Source organism: Quercus robur, chromosome 11 (genome assembly GCF_932294415.1).
Source record: "Quercus robur chromosome 11, dhQueRobu3.1, whole genome shotgun sequence".
In the NCBI taxonomy this organism is placed as follows: domain Eukaryota; kingdom Viridiplantae; phylum Streptophyta; class Magnoliopsida; order Fagales; family Fagaceae; genus Quercus; species Quercus robur.
The window spans coordinates 9,974,472-9,994,016 of NC_065544.1; the positions used below are offsets into that span (position 1 = coordinate 9,974,472).

At 37.5% G+C, this 19,545-nt stretch overlaps 2 protein-coding genes across 4 annotated transcripts; one reads left to right on the top strand and one right to left on the bottom strand.

The window, feature by feature from the left end:
- Positions 1 to 6,148: 6,148 nt before the first annotated feature.
- Positions 6,149 to 10,967, top strand: LOC126706395 (uncharacterized). Of its 2 annotated transcripts, XM_050405811.1 has the most exons (5): positions 6,149 to 6,347; positions 6,443 to 6,490; positions 8,617 to 8,989; positions 9,077 to 9,178; positions 9,439 to 10,967. In XM_050405811.1, the coding sequence occupies exons 1-5, from the start codon at positions 6,315 to 6,317 to the stop codon at positions 10,455 to 10,457; spliced, it is 1,575 nt and encodes a 524-aa protein (XP_050261768.1). In that variant the 5' UTR covers positions 6,149 to 6,314; the 3' UTR covers positions 10,458 to 10,967. The 2 variants fall into 2 exon arrangements, with proteins under 2 accessions (XP_050261768.1, XP_050261767.1); XM_050405810.1 differs by having other exon boundaries at positions 6,150 to 6,347; positions 8,617 to 9,178.
- Positions 10,968 to 11,690: 723 nt separating this feature from the next.
- Positions 11,691 to 17,631, bottom strand: LOC126705630 (methyl-CpG-binding domain-containing protein 2). Of its 2 annotated transcripts, none has more exons than XM_050404734.1 (6): positions 17,528 to 17,631; positions 16,923 to 17,015; positions 15,516 to 16,110; positions 13,422 to 13,475; positions 13,103 to 13,260; positions 11,691 to 12,219 (listed from the first exon to the last, which is right to left on the bottom strand). In XM_050404734.1, the coding sequence occupies exons 3-6, from the start codon at positions 16,103 to 16,105 to the stop codon at positions 12,053 to 12,055; spliced, it is 969 nt and encodes a 322-aa protein (XP_050260691.1). In that variant the 5' UTR covers positions 16,106 to 16,110; positions 16,923 to 17,015; positions 17,528 to 17,631; the 3' UTR covers positions 11,691 to 12,052. The 2 variants fall into 2 exon arrangements, with proteins under 2 accessions (XP_050260691.1, XP_050260690.1); XM_050404733.1 differs by having other exon boundaries at positions 17,408 to 17,601.
- Positions 17,632 to 19,545: the final 1,914 nt, after the last annotated feature.

Sequence of the window (19,545 nt, forward strand, 5' to 3'; positions counted from 1 at the left end):
AACTCCTGATCCTCTCTGGTTGGCCGCACCATCCACGTAGACCTTCCAATGCATGGCTTCCCCGGCCGAAATCGCGCCGACCAGATTTCCGCACAGATTTTTCTTCTCAGTCACCGTTTCTATAGAGGGCTCAGCAAATTCGGCTACCAAGTCCGCGAGGACCTGTCCTTTGATGGAGGGTCTGGGCATATATTTAATATCAAAAGCCCCCAGAAGAGCACTCCACATGGCGATCCTTCCTGTGTAGTCAGCACTTCGAAGCACGGCTCGAAGTGGAAGCTGAGTCAGGACGATGACCGTGTGCGCCTGAAAGTAATGAGGAAGCTTCCGGGTTGCATGCACTATCGCCAAAATTGCCTTTTCTAAGGGTAGGTATCGCACCTCGGCTTCATGTAGTGACCTGCTCACATAGTACACCGGCCGCTGTACCCCATTGTCATCCCGTATTAGTACCAGGCTTACGGCGTGGGGAGCTACGGCGATGTAGGCAAACAGCACCTCGTCTGCCTCAGGACTGGACATGATGGGTGGTCGGGACAGGTAGTCTTTAAGCTGCTGGAAAGCCTGAACGCAATCCTCCGACCATTTGAACTCCTTCCACTTGTTTAGCAGGAGGTAAAAAGGCCGACATCGATCCGCCGATCGTGATATGAACCGGCTTAACGCCGCAATCATGCCAGTGAGCTTCTACACTTCCTTCGGGTTCCGAGGAGTCTGTAGGCTGTTAATGGTTTTGATTTGGTCAGGACTTACTTCTATTCCCCTGTGGGTGACCATGTACCCTAGGAATTTCCCAGACCCGACTCCGAACGAGCATTTGGAGGCATTTAGCCGCAAGCGGTGCTCCCTCAAGATAGCGAAGATGGTTCCAAGGTCTTTCACGTGTTCGGACACCCTTTTGCTCTTCACGACCATATCGTCTATATACACCTCAATGATTTTGCCCAGTTGTGGCTCGAACATCCGAGTCATCATCCTTTGGTATGTCGAACCCGCATTCTTTAGCCCGAAAGGCATCACCTTATAATGATAATTTCCGATGGGCGTCATGAAAGCCGTTTTCTCTTGGTCCTCTAGCGCAAGGGGTATCTGATGATAGCCTTGGAAGGCGTCCAGGAAATTCATTCGAGGGTGCCCCACGGTTGCGTCCACCAATCGGTCAATTTTGGGTAGGGGGAATGGGTCCTTGGGGCACGCCTTGTTCAGGTCCGTGAAGTCTACGCAGACCCTCCACTTCCCCGTCTTCTTCCTTACCACCACTGTGTTTGCCAACCATTCGGGATAAAAGACCTCTTTGATAGCCCCTGCCCTTTTTAATTTTCCACCTCGTCTCTCACGGCACTAGCGTGCTCTTTTGAAGGGCGTCGGGGTGGCTGCTTCCTCGGAGTAGCAGAGGGGTTGACGTTCAAGTGGTGACAAATAAGGCTGGGATCGACTCCCGGGGCATCGTAGGTGTCCCAAGCGAATACATCGACGTTTTCTCTGAGAAATCTGACCAGTTCCTCCTTTTCTTGAGAGGGCAATTCGGAGCCGACCTGGAAGAACTTCTCCGGGTCATCACTGACAGCAATCTTATCTAGGCCTTCACACCTCATCTCCTCGGCCAGCCCCTCGTTATGCTTCACCGAGGAGGCTGGTTGCTATAAGCTTTTTGAGTCCGAGGTCTCGACCAAGGGCCGATGTAAAACGGCGGCCACCACACACTTCCTGGCCACGGCCTGATCTCCTCGAATCTCTTCTACTCGTCCTTGGGATGGATATTTCACTTTCTGGTGAAGTGTGGAGGTCACGGCCTCTAGGCTGTGGATCCATGGCCTTGCAACTATCGCAGTGTAGGGTGAATAAGCGTCGACCACGATAAAATTCACCTCCACCACTTCCATCCCGGTCTGTACGGGCAGTCGGATTAGCCCCTTTGGCGTGACAAGCTTCCCCTCAAAGCTGAGGAGGGGGGAATTATAAGCTGTTAAATCTTCTGGTGTCAAGTTTAGCCCCTTGTATAGGTCGGGGTACATTATCTCCACCGCACTTCCCGAATCTACTAACACCCTTTTAACATCAAAACCCCCAATCCGCAAGGTGACCACCAAGGCATCATCGTGAGGTTGAATTGTTCCTTCTTTATCCTCATCCGAGAATCCCAGTATCAAAGAGCTTCCCTTTTTTAACCTCTTGGGTTCTCTTTGCCTGCCCATGTAGGGGAAATGATCCACGGCTAGTACCCTTGGGATGGGCGGCCCAGTTCTTCCTGGTGCAGCGAGGATGACATGTATCGTCCCGGTGGGGGGTCTTAAAGACACGTCCCTTCGAGGCTCTTGTGCTGCTTGGCCGGGATGGCCGCTTGATGGGTGCAGCAGGTGACGTAGCCTTCCTTCTCGGACCAATTGATTTAGGTGATTCCACAGACTCCTGCAGTCCTCAGTAGTATGCCCGTGGTCCTGATGATATTGGCAGTACAGGTTCTGATTACGATTGGCAGGGTTTCCAGCCATCTTTCCCGGCCATCTGAAATAGGGTTCATCCCTTATTTTCTCCAATACTTGTTGTACTGGCTCTCTGAATACGGTATTCACTGTTTGCGGGGTGCTCTGCCCAGCCTGTCGCGGAAAATCTCTCCTCGGCTGACCAGGATTGTGACGTTCCATTCTGAAATCATTTGTCTTAAAGGGGACGACCTTCTCCTTGCCCTTCCCTTGCAGCTGATCCTCCTCCACTCTTTTGTACTTGTCGATCCTATCCATCAGCTGTTGGACGTCAGTAGCTGGTTTCCCGGTGAGGGATTTCCTTAAGCCATGCGCGGTGGGGAGGCCACTTGTGAATGTGCTAATGGCAATGTTATCATGGTTGTCATCTAAATCGTTATACACCTCCCAATACCTATCCGAATACGCTTTCAGGGTTTCTCCTTCATGCATGGACAAGGACAGCAGCGAACTGAGAGGTCGAGGGACTCTAGTGTTTGTAATGAAACGGGAGCAAAAAGCTTGGGTGAGCTGCTTGTAGGAGCCCACGGAGTTTGTCTTCAGGTTGTTGAACCATCTCATCGCCATCGATCCCAAGCTTGAAGGGAAGATTTTGCACATCAGGGCCTCGTTTTGCGAGTAAATTGCCATCTTTTGATTAAACTGACTCACGTGCTCCACCGGGTCTGCTTTGCCGTGATAAATGGCGAACGCCGGTTGGTTGAAGCGTCTTGGCATCTTAGCCCCTTCGATTCTATTCGTGAAGGGTGATCTTGAAACCTGGTCCAACGCCTTCTTCATGGCGTCGCTCCCCGAACCTTTGCTGGGTGGGCTCTCATACTTCCGTACCGGGCGTGGTTCCTTTACGTAAGAAAAGGTCTCGCTTGGGGGGGTCCTTGACCTTCGTCTGTAGCTTATGTCCTCCGCATTGGAAGACTCACCTGAGTCAGAGGGAGATCGTCTTCGTTGTACACGTCGTAACTTCATTTTTAAGTCATCTATCTCCCGCTGCATGGCCTGGTGACTATTTCGCCTCTGAGACACATGACTTCCTGTCTGAGTGTGACTCTGGCTCGTCCGGGTGGTATGCGCACTCCCCTCACGATTCCCCCTGCCTCCTGGGTTGGTTGGATTATTCTGTCTCTGGGACTCGGCGGGTTGTGTTCGTTGGGAGTTGGCTTGGTGAGGATCCTCCTGGTGCGGATCTAATTCTTCCATGCTCGACTGTTGCACTAGCTGATGCCCTAGCTCTTCCCACAGACGGCGCCAATTGTGGTTGCACGATTTTCCTGGCCCAACTTCTGTTGATCAGGCCTCGGCCCAAAGCACAACCCACAATAAATACTTGTAGAGAATGGGTTAAAGAGCTTGGCCTCAGTGAAACTAGCAAATCTGATGCATGTAGTGTACTGTTTACAGAGAGAAATAAGAACGTAAAGAAGGATTCTTCAAGTCTGATTTTATTTCTCTTGTTCCTCTTACAATTCTGCCGTCCCTTCTTTGAGGGACTTCATTACATTATATATTTCTCTCCTTTTCATCCCAGCCTTACACCTGTTAGTCATCCAAGCATCCACTCGAGCACCTGTCCCATCAGACGCCCTCATCAGACCCTTTGTGAGTTGCAGAGGCCAAGGCGGCACTGTTCAGGGGTCTTTTCCTCATTAATGCGGCCAAGAGGGTGGTTGGGGCGCAATTAATGTGGTGGTAGCCTTCCGTGAGATATTTTGAATTTAATTCGTTTTTTATGTTGGGGAAGGTGAGCTGAAATGGCTGAGCAGAGCTTCTCGTCTGGGCTTCGTGATGTCCGAGGAGGAGTTACTCCTCGGACAGGTTTCCTTGACGCTATTGGGGTTGAATAGAACTTCATATGAGGCTTTCCGTTGGACAGGACGCTCCTCGGACGGGCCTGAGCTTGGAATAGCCCATCATTTTTGGGCCGGGCCCCACAATATATATAAAAAAAAAAAAGTGGTAGCATGTGAAAATAACAAATAGCTAATTACAACCCGCCATATAAGATAGTTGTGAAAAATATATGTGGTATGATCTTAGAATTACATGCTCCTTATTACACACTTCACTATACACACAAAAATAAGAGTGTGTAATAATAAGATTTTATATTAGTTTTATGCTACAAATTTTAAAAAAATAAATAAATAAAAGTAAGACGTAATTTTTCTTTCATATTATAATAAATTTGACAATTCATTTTCACTTGTTCATGGAAATTCCAAGTTCTATTCATCGTACCATTAGTCTATGGGGCATTCAAAATAGTGGTCCATGGTTTTGGTCCTAAACACAACTAATTTATGTGAAGGATCAGTGGTTACTTACACAAGCAAAGAGACTTGGACAAGCCGGGGAATGGTTAATTTGGACTTTGAATTGAGGGAGAGGAAGGGAAAGTAAAGTAGAGTTGGCCGAAAATTGCACTGTATTCTCTCCATCCAAACAGGCTAAAAAAACCAATTCTTTTATCATAACTTAATTATAAGAAATTGATAATAACCCAATGCTTTCCGTTTTTCTTTTGCCATAAATTTGTCTTCCTATTTCGTATGGTTGGTTTCATGATAAAAAAGAATAGTAGAAAATTATTTTGCTAAATTAAAATTTGTTATCTCTGAAAATGGTGTCCAATGGAGGAAACTGATCTTTTTCTTTTTCCCCTAGATAATAAACTCACTTGATTAATTTTGGCCAACTTCAACTAGCTTTGATTAATAATTCTGGCGTTCTACCATTTCCACAAGAGTGGATGAGGCACTTAAAAAGATTCATGAATTCCATTAGAGTTGAATGGTCAATATTCAAATTTCAATTTGGAATAGAGAATATATGGAAGAAGAGTCAAAAGACTATGCAAATTGAGTTTTGAAAATTTTGGACCAAAACTTCACTCTCAATGAACCCTCTATTCTAACCCGATTAAGAATATAAGGGAAGTTTGAAGTTTGAACCAGAGAGTGAGAGAGAGAGGAATGATTGAATTTCTAACCTATGTATATAATTGAAGTTTAAACAAGACAAGTCAACTTAATCCTCGAAGTTTAAAAAACTATAAAATATTAGTATTATTTTTTTCCCCACTTTCGTTTTAAAATTAGAACAATTTATGTGAAATTGCTTCATAAGTTGAGTAATTCGACATATAATTGACCTTGATCCTTACTTATACAGTTATACCAGACCAAAGCAGTTCAAAGAAAACACAATTTGTTTTGATTTTAACAATTACTTTCGACAACAAGTAGAGACAAGATAAGATTGAACTATTTTTAAAACTTGGATAAATTGCTTTTTTTATCCTTGAAATTTGATATAAATTGAAATTTTGGTCCTTCAAAATTAAAAAGTTTAGATTTGATCTTGAATTTTTTTTAAAAAAATATTTTAATCCTAAAATTTTTGGTAAATTAGATTTTGTTTTATTTAAATATAATAGGATTTGTTTGATTTTGGTCACTTGAATTTGTGGTTAGTTGGATTCAGTCCCTTAGAATCGAACAAACTCATATTTGAGAAAATACAATTTACCTTCAAACTTCAAACTTCAAAGTAAAACAAATATTTTCATGCTAAAAGTCTTCATAACACAATTAACACGTTTTGGTGTCTCAAACCAAGATATCCAAATTCCAAAGTTTAAATTCTCATTTCTATTGTAATTCTGACAATTTCAGGGATAAACGCACCGTATGGCTTTTTTTAAGTGCAGTGGTAATAATAAGATAACAATAATACAGACCCAATTCTTCTCAGATAATTCCCTCTCTCTCTCTCTCTCGCTCTCTCTCTCTAACACACACCAATACTGAGTCACTGACCATTACATATCATATAATGCTTTCTTCCTCCTCAACCTCATTGGACTTTGTGAGTTCTCACTCTCTCTCTCTCTCTCTCTGTGTATTTACAGTCAATATTGAGACTTTGTTTACATCAGTCTTTGTTTTTGGTCTTTGGTGCAGAGTTTTCATTTGGGTTTCTTCAGAAGACCAAGACTTTGTCATTCTCAGGTGGGTTCGTTACTTTTACTTTCAACTTTCACTGTAATGACTTATATTTATTTGGTTGCTGAGAAAATGGAGGAAAAGTAGATTTTTAAAGTGAAACGTGTTTTCTTTTCTTCATGAAAGTAATGATAATGAAAAGGTCATCCAGATGAAAACTTCGTGTGTTTATCGTTTAATGTCATTTTAAATCTTCACTTTCTTTTGTTTTCTGAATTTAATGTTCTGAAACTGATATGCAGTTCTGTTCTTCTCTTTATTGTCTTGTTTGTGTTTGCTTTAATGTCTTTTTTTGTGATAATCGACCACCACCTCAACATGTGAAAAATTTTAACTTCTTAAGGCTAAAGTGGAGATATGGTTTGAAATTAGGACCACCTGCATTGATATCATGATAAATTAAGATAAGTTGATAGGACAGAGTAATGCCAGGAAAAGCAAACAAAAAATTCACAATCTTTTTTACAACTATTGTGGTGGCAAGTTGTGATTTGAGTAACATCACTTTCACATGAGTTTACACAAGTTTTATTAACATCAATCATAATATGCCAACTCAACAGTTATGAAATTCTCTTAAAAAAGAAGAAGAAAAAAACTCAATAGCTGTGAAAAGAAATTGTAAAAAAATTTGTGTCCCTAGATTTATTGGATAGGAAGGAGAGAGGAAAGTGGTGAATTTTAATAATTTAACCATTATTCTAACAACACGAGGATAACATTTAAGTGGTTGTTATTAACGCATATGCGTAATGTGAAGGATTTAGGCCTACATTGGATGTTATTTTCCTTCTCTTTTGCAATGCTTAGGGACAGATCCTCAATGTGGGTGGGAGCATTCAAGAGGATTGCAACCATATATTATTTCTACACCACATTTTTTATATTAATGGCTCCAAATTTTTTGAAGGGTCAAGTGTTTATTCAAGATGATGGATTTGTACCTTCAGCACATGTAAAATGAAAATGGGTCCTTTACTGTTCATGGTACAATCAAAGATGTCCTGAATAACTTTAGACCATAAGTTTTGATTGATATCCCTTTCTTTGGGCATTAAATTTTGGCTATAATGCACTTTACAGTTTACACTCTCTAAGCTTGAGGTTGTTTTTAAATCAGTCCCTCAACTTTCAGAACTTGCAATTCCTTGACTGTTACAACTATGTCAATGTGTCTCTTCTGTTATGGTCCATCAAATTTTTGCCATTAACCTGCCTAAAAACGATGAATTTTCTATTTTCTGTTCAAAGCAATGTTATTTTTGTATGAGTTAATGGCAAGATTCTAATGGATGTTATGACAGAAGGGACACATTGATATGGTTGTAATACTCAAGGGTGTAAATTGCAAATTTTCGTAGTTATGAGACCAATTAGAATCAACCTCAAACTTAGAGAATAGAATTGTTAACTTAGAGGATGTAAATCAATGAGAATGTCATCACCAAAAAATTTATATTTAACTAATTGAAGGTCCAACTTACTATGATAGTTTTTATTATAAAAAATAATAATTGTGAAAAAGGATAAGTTTCAGGCCAAATTTTTGGGATTATGAGAAGACTTTTTTTGTTAAGCATACAAATCTGGGTTATATTTTAATTTTTGAAACACTGTGGCTTGATCTAGTTTTGGCAAAACCAACGTTTTATGTTGAACAACTTAGAAGTTCCTGATTAATAATCAATTATTAAAGTGTTTCCAAGAAGGGAAAAGGGGGGAAGAAAATTAATAGAAATGATTAGAATAATCTTACAATTCAATTCTTCTTTTTAAAAGGGAAGAAATTCTTTTTTTTTTATAAGTAAAAAGGGAAGAAAACTTAGGAATGATGGTTCTCGTATCTTTGTTAGACTTCGATTCAGAGGATTTTTCAATCAGGATGCTTTTTTTTTTAATGACTAAGCCCATCCCATGTGTTGCAGTTTGTTTCAGAAGCCACTCATGTCTCCAAGCAATTCTCTACTTAAAAATTTTTTTTTTAAAAAAAAAAAAAGCCTCCAAGCAATGCTGCCCCCTCCCCCCCCTTCTCCTCCAAAACAACCTTAACAAAAGAATATTTTGTAATCTAATAGTTTTTGTAGAAGCTGCTTCCCCACTTACAGTTAGGTATCATAATTAATGTCGTGCAGCAAGGAAGCTTCTCAAAGTCAGGAAATAAGCAGTACAAGGGCACTTTTATAGCATACAACAATTCAGTCACAAAGGATAGTCTTCTGATTTCCCACCCTCCAGTAGCCAAGCAAGAAAGCCCACCTCCTTTGGTCAGTGCATTGAAAGCTTCAGCTGAACAAAATGTTGCTAGTTTTCACTTCCCTGGGCATAACAGAGGACGTGCTGCTCCATCTTCATTAACTCAGCTGATTGGTTCAAGACCATTTCATCATGATTTACCTGAGCTTCCAGAGCTTGACAACCTCTTTTCTCCAGAGGGGCCAATTTTAGATGCACAAAGACTAGCAGCCAAATTATTCGGATCATCAGAGACATGGTTTCTTGTTGGAGGTACCACTTGTGGAATTCAAGCAGCAATAATGGCTACTTGTTCTCCTGGAGAATTTCTAATTCTTCCTCGTAATTCCCATATATCAGCTATATCTGCCATGGTGTTATCTGGTGCACAACCTAAGTATATCATACCCCAGTATGATTTTGATTGGGACATTGCTGGCGGTGTGACTTCATCACAGGCAAGTTCAGAACAATTATGTTCATGTTTATAGCATTTCTTGTGTGTGTTACATCTTGACCTGTAAAGGCAGCTTATTGCTGACAAGAAATTGGTATTCTAATGCAAGATTGTTAAAATGGTCCAGATAATTTTAAAGAACACACAACCTCCTTGTAGTGACCCTCTCTCTCTCTCTCTCATTTTAACAGTTTAACAGCTTAACAGCCTTTTTGTTACCAAACTATATGCACATATGAATCAAGATGACTGTTTTTACAGGTAGAGCAAGCAATCAAGGAATTGGAGATGGAAGGCCAAAAAGCAGCTGCAGTTTTTGTCACTTCCCCTACTTATCATGGTATATGCAGCAACTTGACCAAGATTTGCCAGTTGTGTCATTCTCATGGAATTCCTGTGATTGTGGATGAGGCTCATGGGGCACATCTAGGATTCCATCCGCAGCTTCCTAATTCGGCCCTCAAGCAAGGAGCTGATCTGGCTGTACAGTCCACTCACAAAGTTCTATGCTCTCTTACACAGTCATCAATGCTACACATATCAGGGAATATTGTAGATAGGGAAAGAATCTGTAGGTGTCTCCAAGCTCTTCAAAGCACTAGCCCTAGTTATTTGCTTTTAGCATCATTAGATGCCGCTAGAGCTCAATTAAGTGAAAACCCAGACACTATATTCAACAAAGCCATGGAATTGGCCTTTGAAGCAAAATACTTGATCCAACAAATACCAGGCATTTCAGTGCTTGACTTTGCAAGCTTTTCTAACTTTCCAGTCATTGATCCTTTGCGACTTACTATTGGTTTTTCGCAGCTGGGTTTGTCTGGTTATGAAGCAGATGAGATCTTATGTAGAGATCATGGGATCATCTGTGAACTTCTAGGGACCCAATCAATTACTTTTGCAATTAATCTTGGAACTAGTAGAGACCATATTCAGAGACTTATATTAGGAATAGAGCATCTAGTAGCAACTTCTGCACCAATTCATGGAAATAAAGGGAGGGTGAAGCATAGTGGTTATACACTCTTTGCAGATATCAGCATGAGCATGACTCCTAGAGACGCCTTTTTTGCAAGTAAAAAGAAAGTGAGCATAAGAGAGAGCCTCGGGAAAGTTTGTGGGGAGCTTGTATGTCCATATCCACCAGGGATACCAGTTATGATCCCTGGTGAGGTTATTACAGAGAAAGCTTTGGACCATCTGCTGGATGTTAGAAGCAAGGGTGCTGTTATTACTGGAGCTTCTGATCCTTCTCTCTGTTCCATAGTAGTCTGTGATGTGTAGTTCATTCCTAGAGATATTAGCATCTTGCTGCTGAGTCCTTATTTTCAGCTGAAGGTAGTGGCAAGGTGCATGAAATGGGAACTGAGTGTAGCTTATATGTACATACCCACCACAGATAACAGTGAAAATGATTCTTTTCTTCAATGGAATATTGGCCATGATTTTTACAGCATGATCCAAGACCGTCGGCAAGAAATCAAACTAGAATATAGAAATGAAGTCTGTTTACAGAGCAACTTTGTTGCATGCGAAGTAATTGTAACTTAGTCTTTCAGTATGTGCAAAATCTGCTCTGGGCGAGGACTACTTGAAGTTAAGCCATTTTCTCTTCATTAATGGCCACTTACCGAATTTCCCCTCAAACTAGAAACTTGCTCAGACCCATTACATGACGATTTAAATCATCTATGTGAGCTTTTAATCACTTGACTAAGTAGACTGACTTGGTAGTCATGTAATTTGTTTAAATGACTGAATGGATCATGTTATTAAACTACACGTAGACAGTCATTTTAATGGGATGGAAGAGATTCTTTTGAATTGATTTAGGTAAAAACTGTCCTCCAAAATGGTCTCCTTAACAGTGAAAATTTCATCAGCCGGAATTTAAGAACAAAAAATTCAGTGGACAGCTTTGTACCGCAACTTTTGTCACTACCTTTGTCACAACCCTAATAGGTAGCAACTCACAATTTGCCACATTAGAATTATGACAAAATTTATGGTCTTAAATAAACTCCGAACAAGAATGTTTCATTCATATGAACTTTGAATCCATTAGGGGTTCTTAAATATGATAGAAAAATATATGTAAGCCTAAAAACTTTGTTGATCAAAATGATGCCTTTTTTTAACAGCAATTGTCTTTTCATTTATCAGTTAAAAATCGGAACATGACTTTATGTTTGAATCTTGTTCGGTCAGGTTTGCTATTTGCAGCTCTGTATTTGTTGAGTTGTCAGTGTTGTGTTTACAGTTTGAATATAATCTGTCCATCGAGTACTTGCCTTATGAGGATTAGTGACTGATTAATGATTATCCTCCGTAAGGCAATAACTTGGCAAAAATTCCTTAAGGTACAATTGTACCACCACTTAAGTTTTGACAAAGGCTACATTCAGACCATAGAATTCAGACCATATATCCATATCTATCAATGCATGGGACAATATAATCTCCAAGATATATGACCTTTGTGTGTGTATGGAGAGAGAGAGAGAGAGAGAGAACAAATAATAAAACATTCCAAACTCACTAGAACCACCAAGATAGGCGGAGTTAAGAAGTCATGCATGTACATAATTGTGAAATCAGTTGACGGATCCAATATAAACTATATATTTTCTTTTATACGGGTTCTTCACAAAGGCCAGATGCCAAGCCTACAACACTAACCCTTAAACCCCAAGCTGACCTGTTCTATTTCACATTCTTTCTCAACAAAACTTCCCCTTTTTCCTCTGGAAACATAATCTAGTAATGTGGGGCAACATAAGACAAGATACGAGCAGTCACAGGAGAAACAAAACCAAAACGCTATCTCGACCAACCCATGATCATAATTCCACCCATCAACCTTAACCCCTATGATAATTTTAATTTGGCTTACTACTGTACATCTCCTTTGTAGGAGTTCTTGCTCGCTTCTTTGCGGGTCGATGAACAGGATCAAAAACAGGTGCCTCAAGGTAAGAAGAAGGCATTGCTGACCTATTAAGCTGCAAGTCTCTGTCATCTGGGCCTGCCCAAGACAGGGGACTCACTGCATAAAACAAAAGGGACATTGTTATTAAATGCAACAAAATATTCCATAACTAAGATAACAGACAATGGTCAAAGGTTTTACACTCTAAGACACCTCATTTTGCCAATTATCCTATTCTAACAGTTTGAAAATCTAGTTCTTTAAAGTTTCATTTTTTATCCCATGAAGATGGAAGAATAGAGACAGGAAAAGTTGTGGTGATGAACCAAGTCAAGCAAGTAGAGACACTGAAGGTTTTTCCTTTAAATTCAGCCAGCACCACTTTAGATGTTATCAAAAGGGAAAAAAGATACACATTTCATAGCAAAGCACTTTTCAATCAGGATATTCAATATTGTAATTCAAATCAAACAGCAAACCCCTGTTCAATTGGAATATTCTATATGAAATTCAAATCAGACATCAGGTTTGCAGTTTAATCTGATGATTGTACACTGCAGCAAAGTTAATTGATATGCAGGAGACCCCCAAACCATAGGTATCAATTTTCAGTGTTATGGTACAGAATTAATGGCAAAGGAGGAATGGTAATGCAAATGTAATTTGGGAGCCTTAACTGAACCCACAGAACGAACATATAAATAAGTATATACAGACTAACTACATAAATAAGGATGTATGGACTAAATACAACCAAGAAAAACCCCTTAGAATATGATTTTGAGGATAAATTACATTAATGAGTAAATGGTGATTCATGAACAAAACAGGTGTGTGGCATAAAAATCCCTCAAGTCTTATAGAGATACCACCAGGTTTGATGGCATTATGCCATAGCTTAAATTAGGTGAAACTCTCTCTCCTCGAACAAAATTCAGAGGTAATTAAAAAAGTCGCTTTTCAGTTTGTTTTTGAGAAGTAGGTAGTTTGTTCTGCATACCTTCATCAGGTTCAAGGGGTCTAGTGCCATCACATAAGGCAGCTCGACGTGTAGGGCGCTTTCTCACATAATTTTCCTGCAAAGGCCTTGGAATTTGAAATGAGAATTGTGAGAGAGTTACCCCATCAGTCATATGCTCTGGATGTTCTAGAAAGTACCTGCAAAAGCAGGAGCCCCACAAAAGGTTGTTGTTCAAATAGGAAATACATTATACTTGTGAACCTTTGAACACCCACAAGTTATTAAGTTATTCAGGTTACGCAATTATTTACAAAGGTGATGCAACAGGGAAATATTGGAGTACAGGGCAACACCATACTTTTGGACCTCCACCATTGAGCGTAGTCTCTTGCCTGAAGGTGCTACATAATATCTGCAAATATTGGACAGAAAATTAGCACAAAGTTGATGATTGGCAAAAGGTTCTACCCTGTGCACAAAACTCCCACTTTTGCAAAGTCCGGGAGAGGAGATTGGTGGGCAACTTTACTTCAAGTTATTTTTTGAGGAGGCTAATTTCTGGACTCGAACTTGTTACCTGTCGCTTTGGTGGATGGCACTAGCTATTGCACCAAGGCTTGACCTCTAATTTTTTCCTAAAGACTTTGGAAATCAAAAATAGAGGGAAAACATATACTTTGAAAGAAAAACTCGAAGCTATAATAAGGAAAACTGCTAAATCTCATATATCAAACACAATACAACAGCAGCAGGTATCAAGTTAAAAACCTTTTTGGGAAAACTAACTGGTTTTCTTATGTTTGGTTGCAACCTTGAAAATGAGCTAGAAAACACATTTTGTTGTTTAGCTCGAACGGAAAAACTTTAATATTTCTAGTAATTCCAAATAGTCATGTGAATAAAAACTTTCATTCACAGCATGAATATTATGTGGAACAACTAAAAAAATAAACATAGAAGTTAAGTACACTTGGATTCTTTTTACTAAAGAGTGTATTTGCTTATTTATAAAAAAAAAATTGGCTGAAGTATAATTGTACTCAGAAAAGTGAGGTTTTAAAAAGTTTAGCATAAACAAATAAGCTAATGGAAAAAAGCTAATCCAAATGCATACTAATTTTTTAAAAGCAAGACTTAGATACGGTACTTAGATGCTATTCCTTAGGATTCCCTTTTAAGATTCTACCATGTGGATTTTTTCTCATAGAATGAAAGAGTATTTTTTAGTTAAGTAACCACATAGCTGAATCTTAAAAGGGGAATCTAAGGAACAGCACCTAAGATACTGTACCTAAGTTTTGTCATTTTTTAAATATACATTTATAAAATAATCAATAAAAAATCAACCATCCAAAATTGTGCAACATGTTAAACCACCTAATGATCATCAAATAACAATGTTCAACATAGATACACATATGTACCAAACCAAATGGTAGACTATGCTAGTTGAGCTGAGGCAGTTTTCATCGGGTTTCAATGAATATGCCAAATTTAGATACACTTAAACCTTCCAATGCAATTTACAATTACAGAGCAAGAAAATTAATTCATATACAAAAACTTCCAATGCAATTTATTGCCCACAAAATCCATCCCTCCACACAAACTACCTCAAAAATTACTAAACAAAATCAACAAAAATATAAACTTTAGAAGACTTCCAACTCAAGTTGGAAGACAGTTTGGATGGAGCATAAAGTATAGGAAAAGAAGGGAAATACAAACATGATATGTTATGCTCAATTGCTCCTCAACAAAAATATTCAAAAAGGAAAGAGTGCACTCCAGATGTAAGAGTGCAAAACATTTTCCACCCAAAACCCATTGTTTTTTGTAAACCAGGTCACAAGTTTTTTGTCAACCAGAATTTTCTACCACACCAAACACTGGAAAATGTAAAAACCATTTTCTGCCAAAAAAATTAGAGTATTAAGGGACCCAAAGATCCCTTAGACACTCAGAAAATGGAAGTATAAGGCTACTACAAAAAAAAAAATGATACACTGTCATAGTGTCATGAATCAACCAATGGAAGCAATCAGAAGACTTCTTGTTCAGTAAACATCACCTGACTAAACACCAAATCATGAAATCAACAAAAGACTATAGTAAAACCAGTCACGGTGAATATGTATTCCAACTCTGAGATCCAGATTCTACATTTACCCCCAAATATGAAGCACATAGCCCTCTAACTGGTAAAAATTTTAAACACTACATATCTAAGAATCATTAACAAACAGAAACGTTGAAGGGTTTGTCTATCCTCCAGCTTCTTTAAAGATAAAAATGTATAATCCAATTTTAATACATTAAAGTTTCTAGGTTGTGTCCTACTAATATAATTCCAATCAAAAGATAAGTAAAAAAGAGCTGAAATAGTGCAAACAATTAAATTGCTACATTTAAGAGTCCTCTATAACAAAAGTAATAAAATAGGAACACATACACGTCTGCAAACTTGGTGCTTCCTTCGCCTCTGATCCGTAGCAGCCGTTGCCACCCAGGAGGGGGCTGCGCAATGTTAGGCTTATCGATTGCCCAAAGCCTGCTGCCATCTTGAGAAATGTCTGCTGGATCATCACATGATATATCAGGTCGCCACTCACGAGCTGTTTCACAAAAAAAAGGCTGTTCCAGGATATGTTCACGTATTTCTTCATACTTTTCCTTTGTTGGGATGAGCCTCCATTTAAAACAATTTGCACACTGGACAGTGAAAGCCCCTACAGATGGCAAAACTCTGGAAGATGAATTTGGAGACGAATATTTTGAGATTGGCAGAGGCCGGCACTGAATAGGGTCAGGAACAGGTTCAATTGCACCTGTACCATTAGCCCGAGGGTCATAAAGCACCAGCTGCTTATTTTGTTCATCTTCACCCTCTGTCTCAAGAGATTCATCATCTGAAGATGACGATGATGAAGAAGAGACATCTACCGGTTCCTTGAGAGTGCTATCTTGGTGAGCTAGGAAACTTGAACCAGTGAAACCATTTTTTGCCTTCTTAGTTGCTGACCACATCTGACAAGATTTCATAAAACCTGTCACAGAAAGCACCAGTTAGCAAAGCATACACAACATTAAAGAAGTTCTATAGTTGTCAAGATATGAAGCAACCAAACCAAACAATATCTTTATAATAAGAATGCAATTTCCAGAAGCTCAAATGACAATGCTCATTAGTTGTAACATCGAAAACAATAAATATAAACCACAAAGGATTTTCATAATAGCAGAGTTCCCAAACCACAGGGTGCAAGTGAACAACAATATAGTCCCGGTAAGTATTAAAGAAGTACTTGGAAATAAGTTTCGATAAATACATCATAAGCCACATTTCAATAGTGCAAAAGACTAACAGGGACAAATCAAATCTCAACCATTAATCAAATTTCGATAGTGCATGAATTAGCTTTGGATCTGATAATATATTCACAATTTCACATAAAAGAAAACATCTATACTTCATTCTATAACACAATATTCAGCACTTCTCGAGAAAACTCTAACAAAAATAAACCCCAAAAATATCCTCTAATAAATTTGCTTGTACCATCTACTACATGCTACAAAGCAGAAACCAAGGCCTGGGACATGTATACCATACAACAAAATACCAACAACAGCAATAACAACAAGAATGCCTTAGTTCAACTATGGCTCCTCAACAAATTAGTCAAGATTGACCATATGTATTCTTTTCCCCCCATTTTATTCTATCCGAAGTCATAGTCTCTGTTACTATCAACATTACTGACTACAATAAAGCCTTTACATAGACTATCACTCCTCCAAACATGAACCCAGAAATAAAACCAGAAATGCAACCAAAAAAAAAAAAAAAAGAACTTACCTCCTCACACCAAATCCAGGGACTCTGATTTCCTCTCTACCGCCTGAGCAATACTGTATCAAACTAACACCATTTATAATCCCACATAAAGTTCTGCAAATGCAAGAAAAATAAGATCCAAAATTAGAAAACAAAAAAAAAAAAAAAAAAAAAAAAAAAAAAAAAAAAAAACGACAACCTTTGATCATGTTTGACACAGTTTACTACAACCAACAGCCTTAAACAAACAAGAAGACAGCATATATTATCAAAAAGAGCGTTTGTATTCTTAGAAAACAATCATCATTGGAATTTGAGCCAAACCAAACAGAGAGTAATAAATAGATCTATATGGTCAATTAATATGTAAGTGTTATGAAACATTATAGTACAAACAAACACGAACCCAAATCTGGATCTACAAACATGAACCCATAAACAAAACCAGAAATGAGAAACAAGAACTTGTAGAGAGAGAGAGAGAGAGAGAGAGAGAGAGGAGTTACAGAGAGATGAGGAAGAAGAAAATCAGGGCCGTCGAAGAAGAGGGTGACGTGGGGTTAGATCGTAGGGGTGAGGGTGTTGCGTAAGAGTGTTGTGATGAAATTCTTTGCACCTAAGCTTACCTGTGTTTATCTACCTCGATGAGAGAGAGAGAGAGATTGAAGATGATGATGATGAAGATGCATTCATGAATACTAACATATCTCTGCTCTTATTAATAATAATAATACAATAAAAATGGAAAATTGTTTTTTTTTTAATTTAAAAATAGGTGGAAAAAAAATTAAAAACTTACTATAAAGCCTACAAACTAATATGGCATTAATTATGTCTCATAATTATAATAAATAAAAAGTAAAATATGTATTAAATGTGATAATAAATATGATTCATATCAATTTAATAGCAAAATAAATGAAAAAAAAATACTAGAAGTATTATAAATTTTATTATAAAACTAGTATATAGTAGAATATGTGCTAAAGCAATGCAAGGATTAGTTCAAAATCATACTACATAAATAATAATTCATGTGGCAAGTGATATTTTATTGCAAGAAAATATCTCAAGGCAAGTATCTTGTTGAAATTTTTTTTTTTTTTAAGTTGTGATTTTTTTTTAAATATATTAAATTTTTAATGAAATACAATTGAGAAATGTAAATATTTATGTTGATTATGAGATAAGTTAAATTACTCTTTTACCCTTTAATTTTTTTCTTTTTAAAATCTCAACTAAAACTTAAGGTTATTTTAGACATCCATTAGAGTTTAGTGCACATTGTATGAATCAAAATATATTCAAATATCAATTGGTGGGTTCTATTTAATTTAACTGGTAAAGTTTTTTGTCGTCGCATAACAAATTTCAAGTTTGATCACTGCCTATACAAAAAATTAGCTAATGTTTTGGCATAATGATAAAGATCAATTATGATAAGCAAATGTCATAAATTAAAATTATCTCTTAAAAAAAACTATATCTAAGTCTTTTTTCTTTTTTGATTTTTTGAGAACCAAGTCCACTTTTTCTTTTTCTTTTATATAAGATATAAATTTTACTCTAATCTAATCTAATCTAAGTGTATATGTGCGTGAAACTCACTCCTAGAGAATTGAATCTCAGCCCTTACCTCCCCACATTTCACAAACATTTATACTTGTGGAGTGATCATCGTACCAAAAGTGTGCGATGATGAATCAAGTCCACATGAATAGAAGAACAATATTTCAAAAGCACTCAACTAATAAATTTTTTGTTTTTTGTTTTTTTCAATAGAAATATTCGTCAGTAGAATTTCTAATTTCAATTATTGAAATATTAAAATAAAGTACAGCATTAAAATATCTGTCGTTCTCTCATAATTACTATTTGTTTCAAATCTCATTATGACGTTTAAGATCTTTTTGTATCTTTTAATTTTGACAATTTTAATCTTCTTCTCTTTTTATTTTGGGTTTTTTGAGAAGCAAACCCATCAAATTTATGAACAGTTATTATAATTTTAATTATTTAAAGAACACGTTTTTCAAAAAAATAAAAAATTATTTAATGAACACTTTCCTCATTTGCTGATATATTTATCTTTTAGTTATAAGAACTTTCCCGGAAAAACCGTTACATGTCTGTGTGTGTATAAATGCCTATTTTTGTGCAGTAGTCGTCTTAAAGAGACATTTTTTAAGAGACAGACCTCGACTAGGACAAGAGACTGGGATAAGAGTTGAAGTGATTAAGAGACGACAAAAGTTCATTTCTCCAATATTTTAAGGAGAAAAGTTAATGGATGTTAGAAAAATTTTAGAAAAAATTTTAGCGTAATTGATTTTTTTTTTTTTACAACCTTTGTATTTTTCCTAAAAGTTGTATTAAAACTTTTTAAAAATTGTCCATTAACAAGGACTATAAGGCATTCGTTAATCGGATTATTTTTCATAAAGATAAAGTTTAACTACAAAATTAATTATAATCTAATACTACAATCTTACTTAATAAAATAAATATTATTATATATTTTGAAAATCTAACCATTGAATACTTAAAGTGCATGTTCTTTATATTATTAATAGTTATGTCAAATTTTATATCAATCGAATATTATTTATTACATGATTTATAAATTTATATTTTATGCATAATT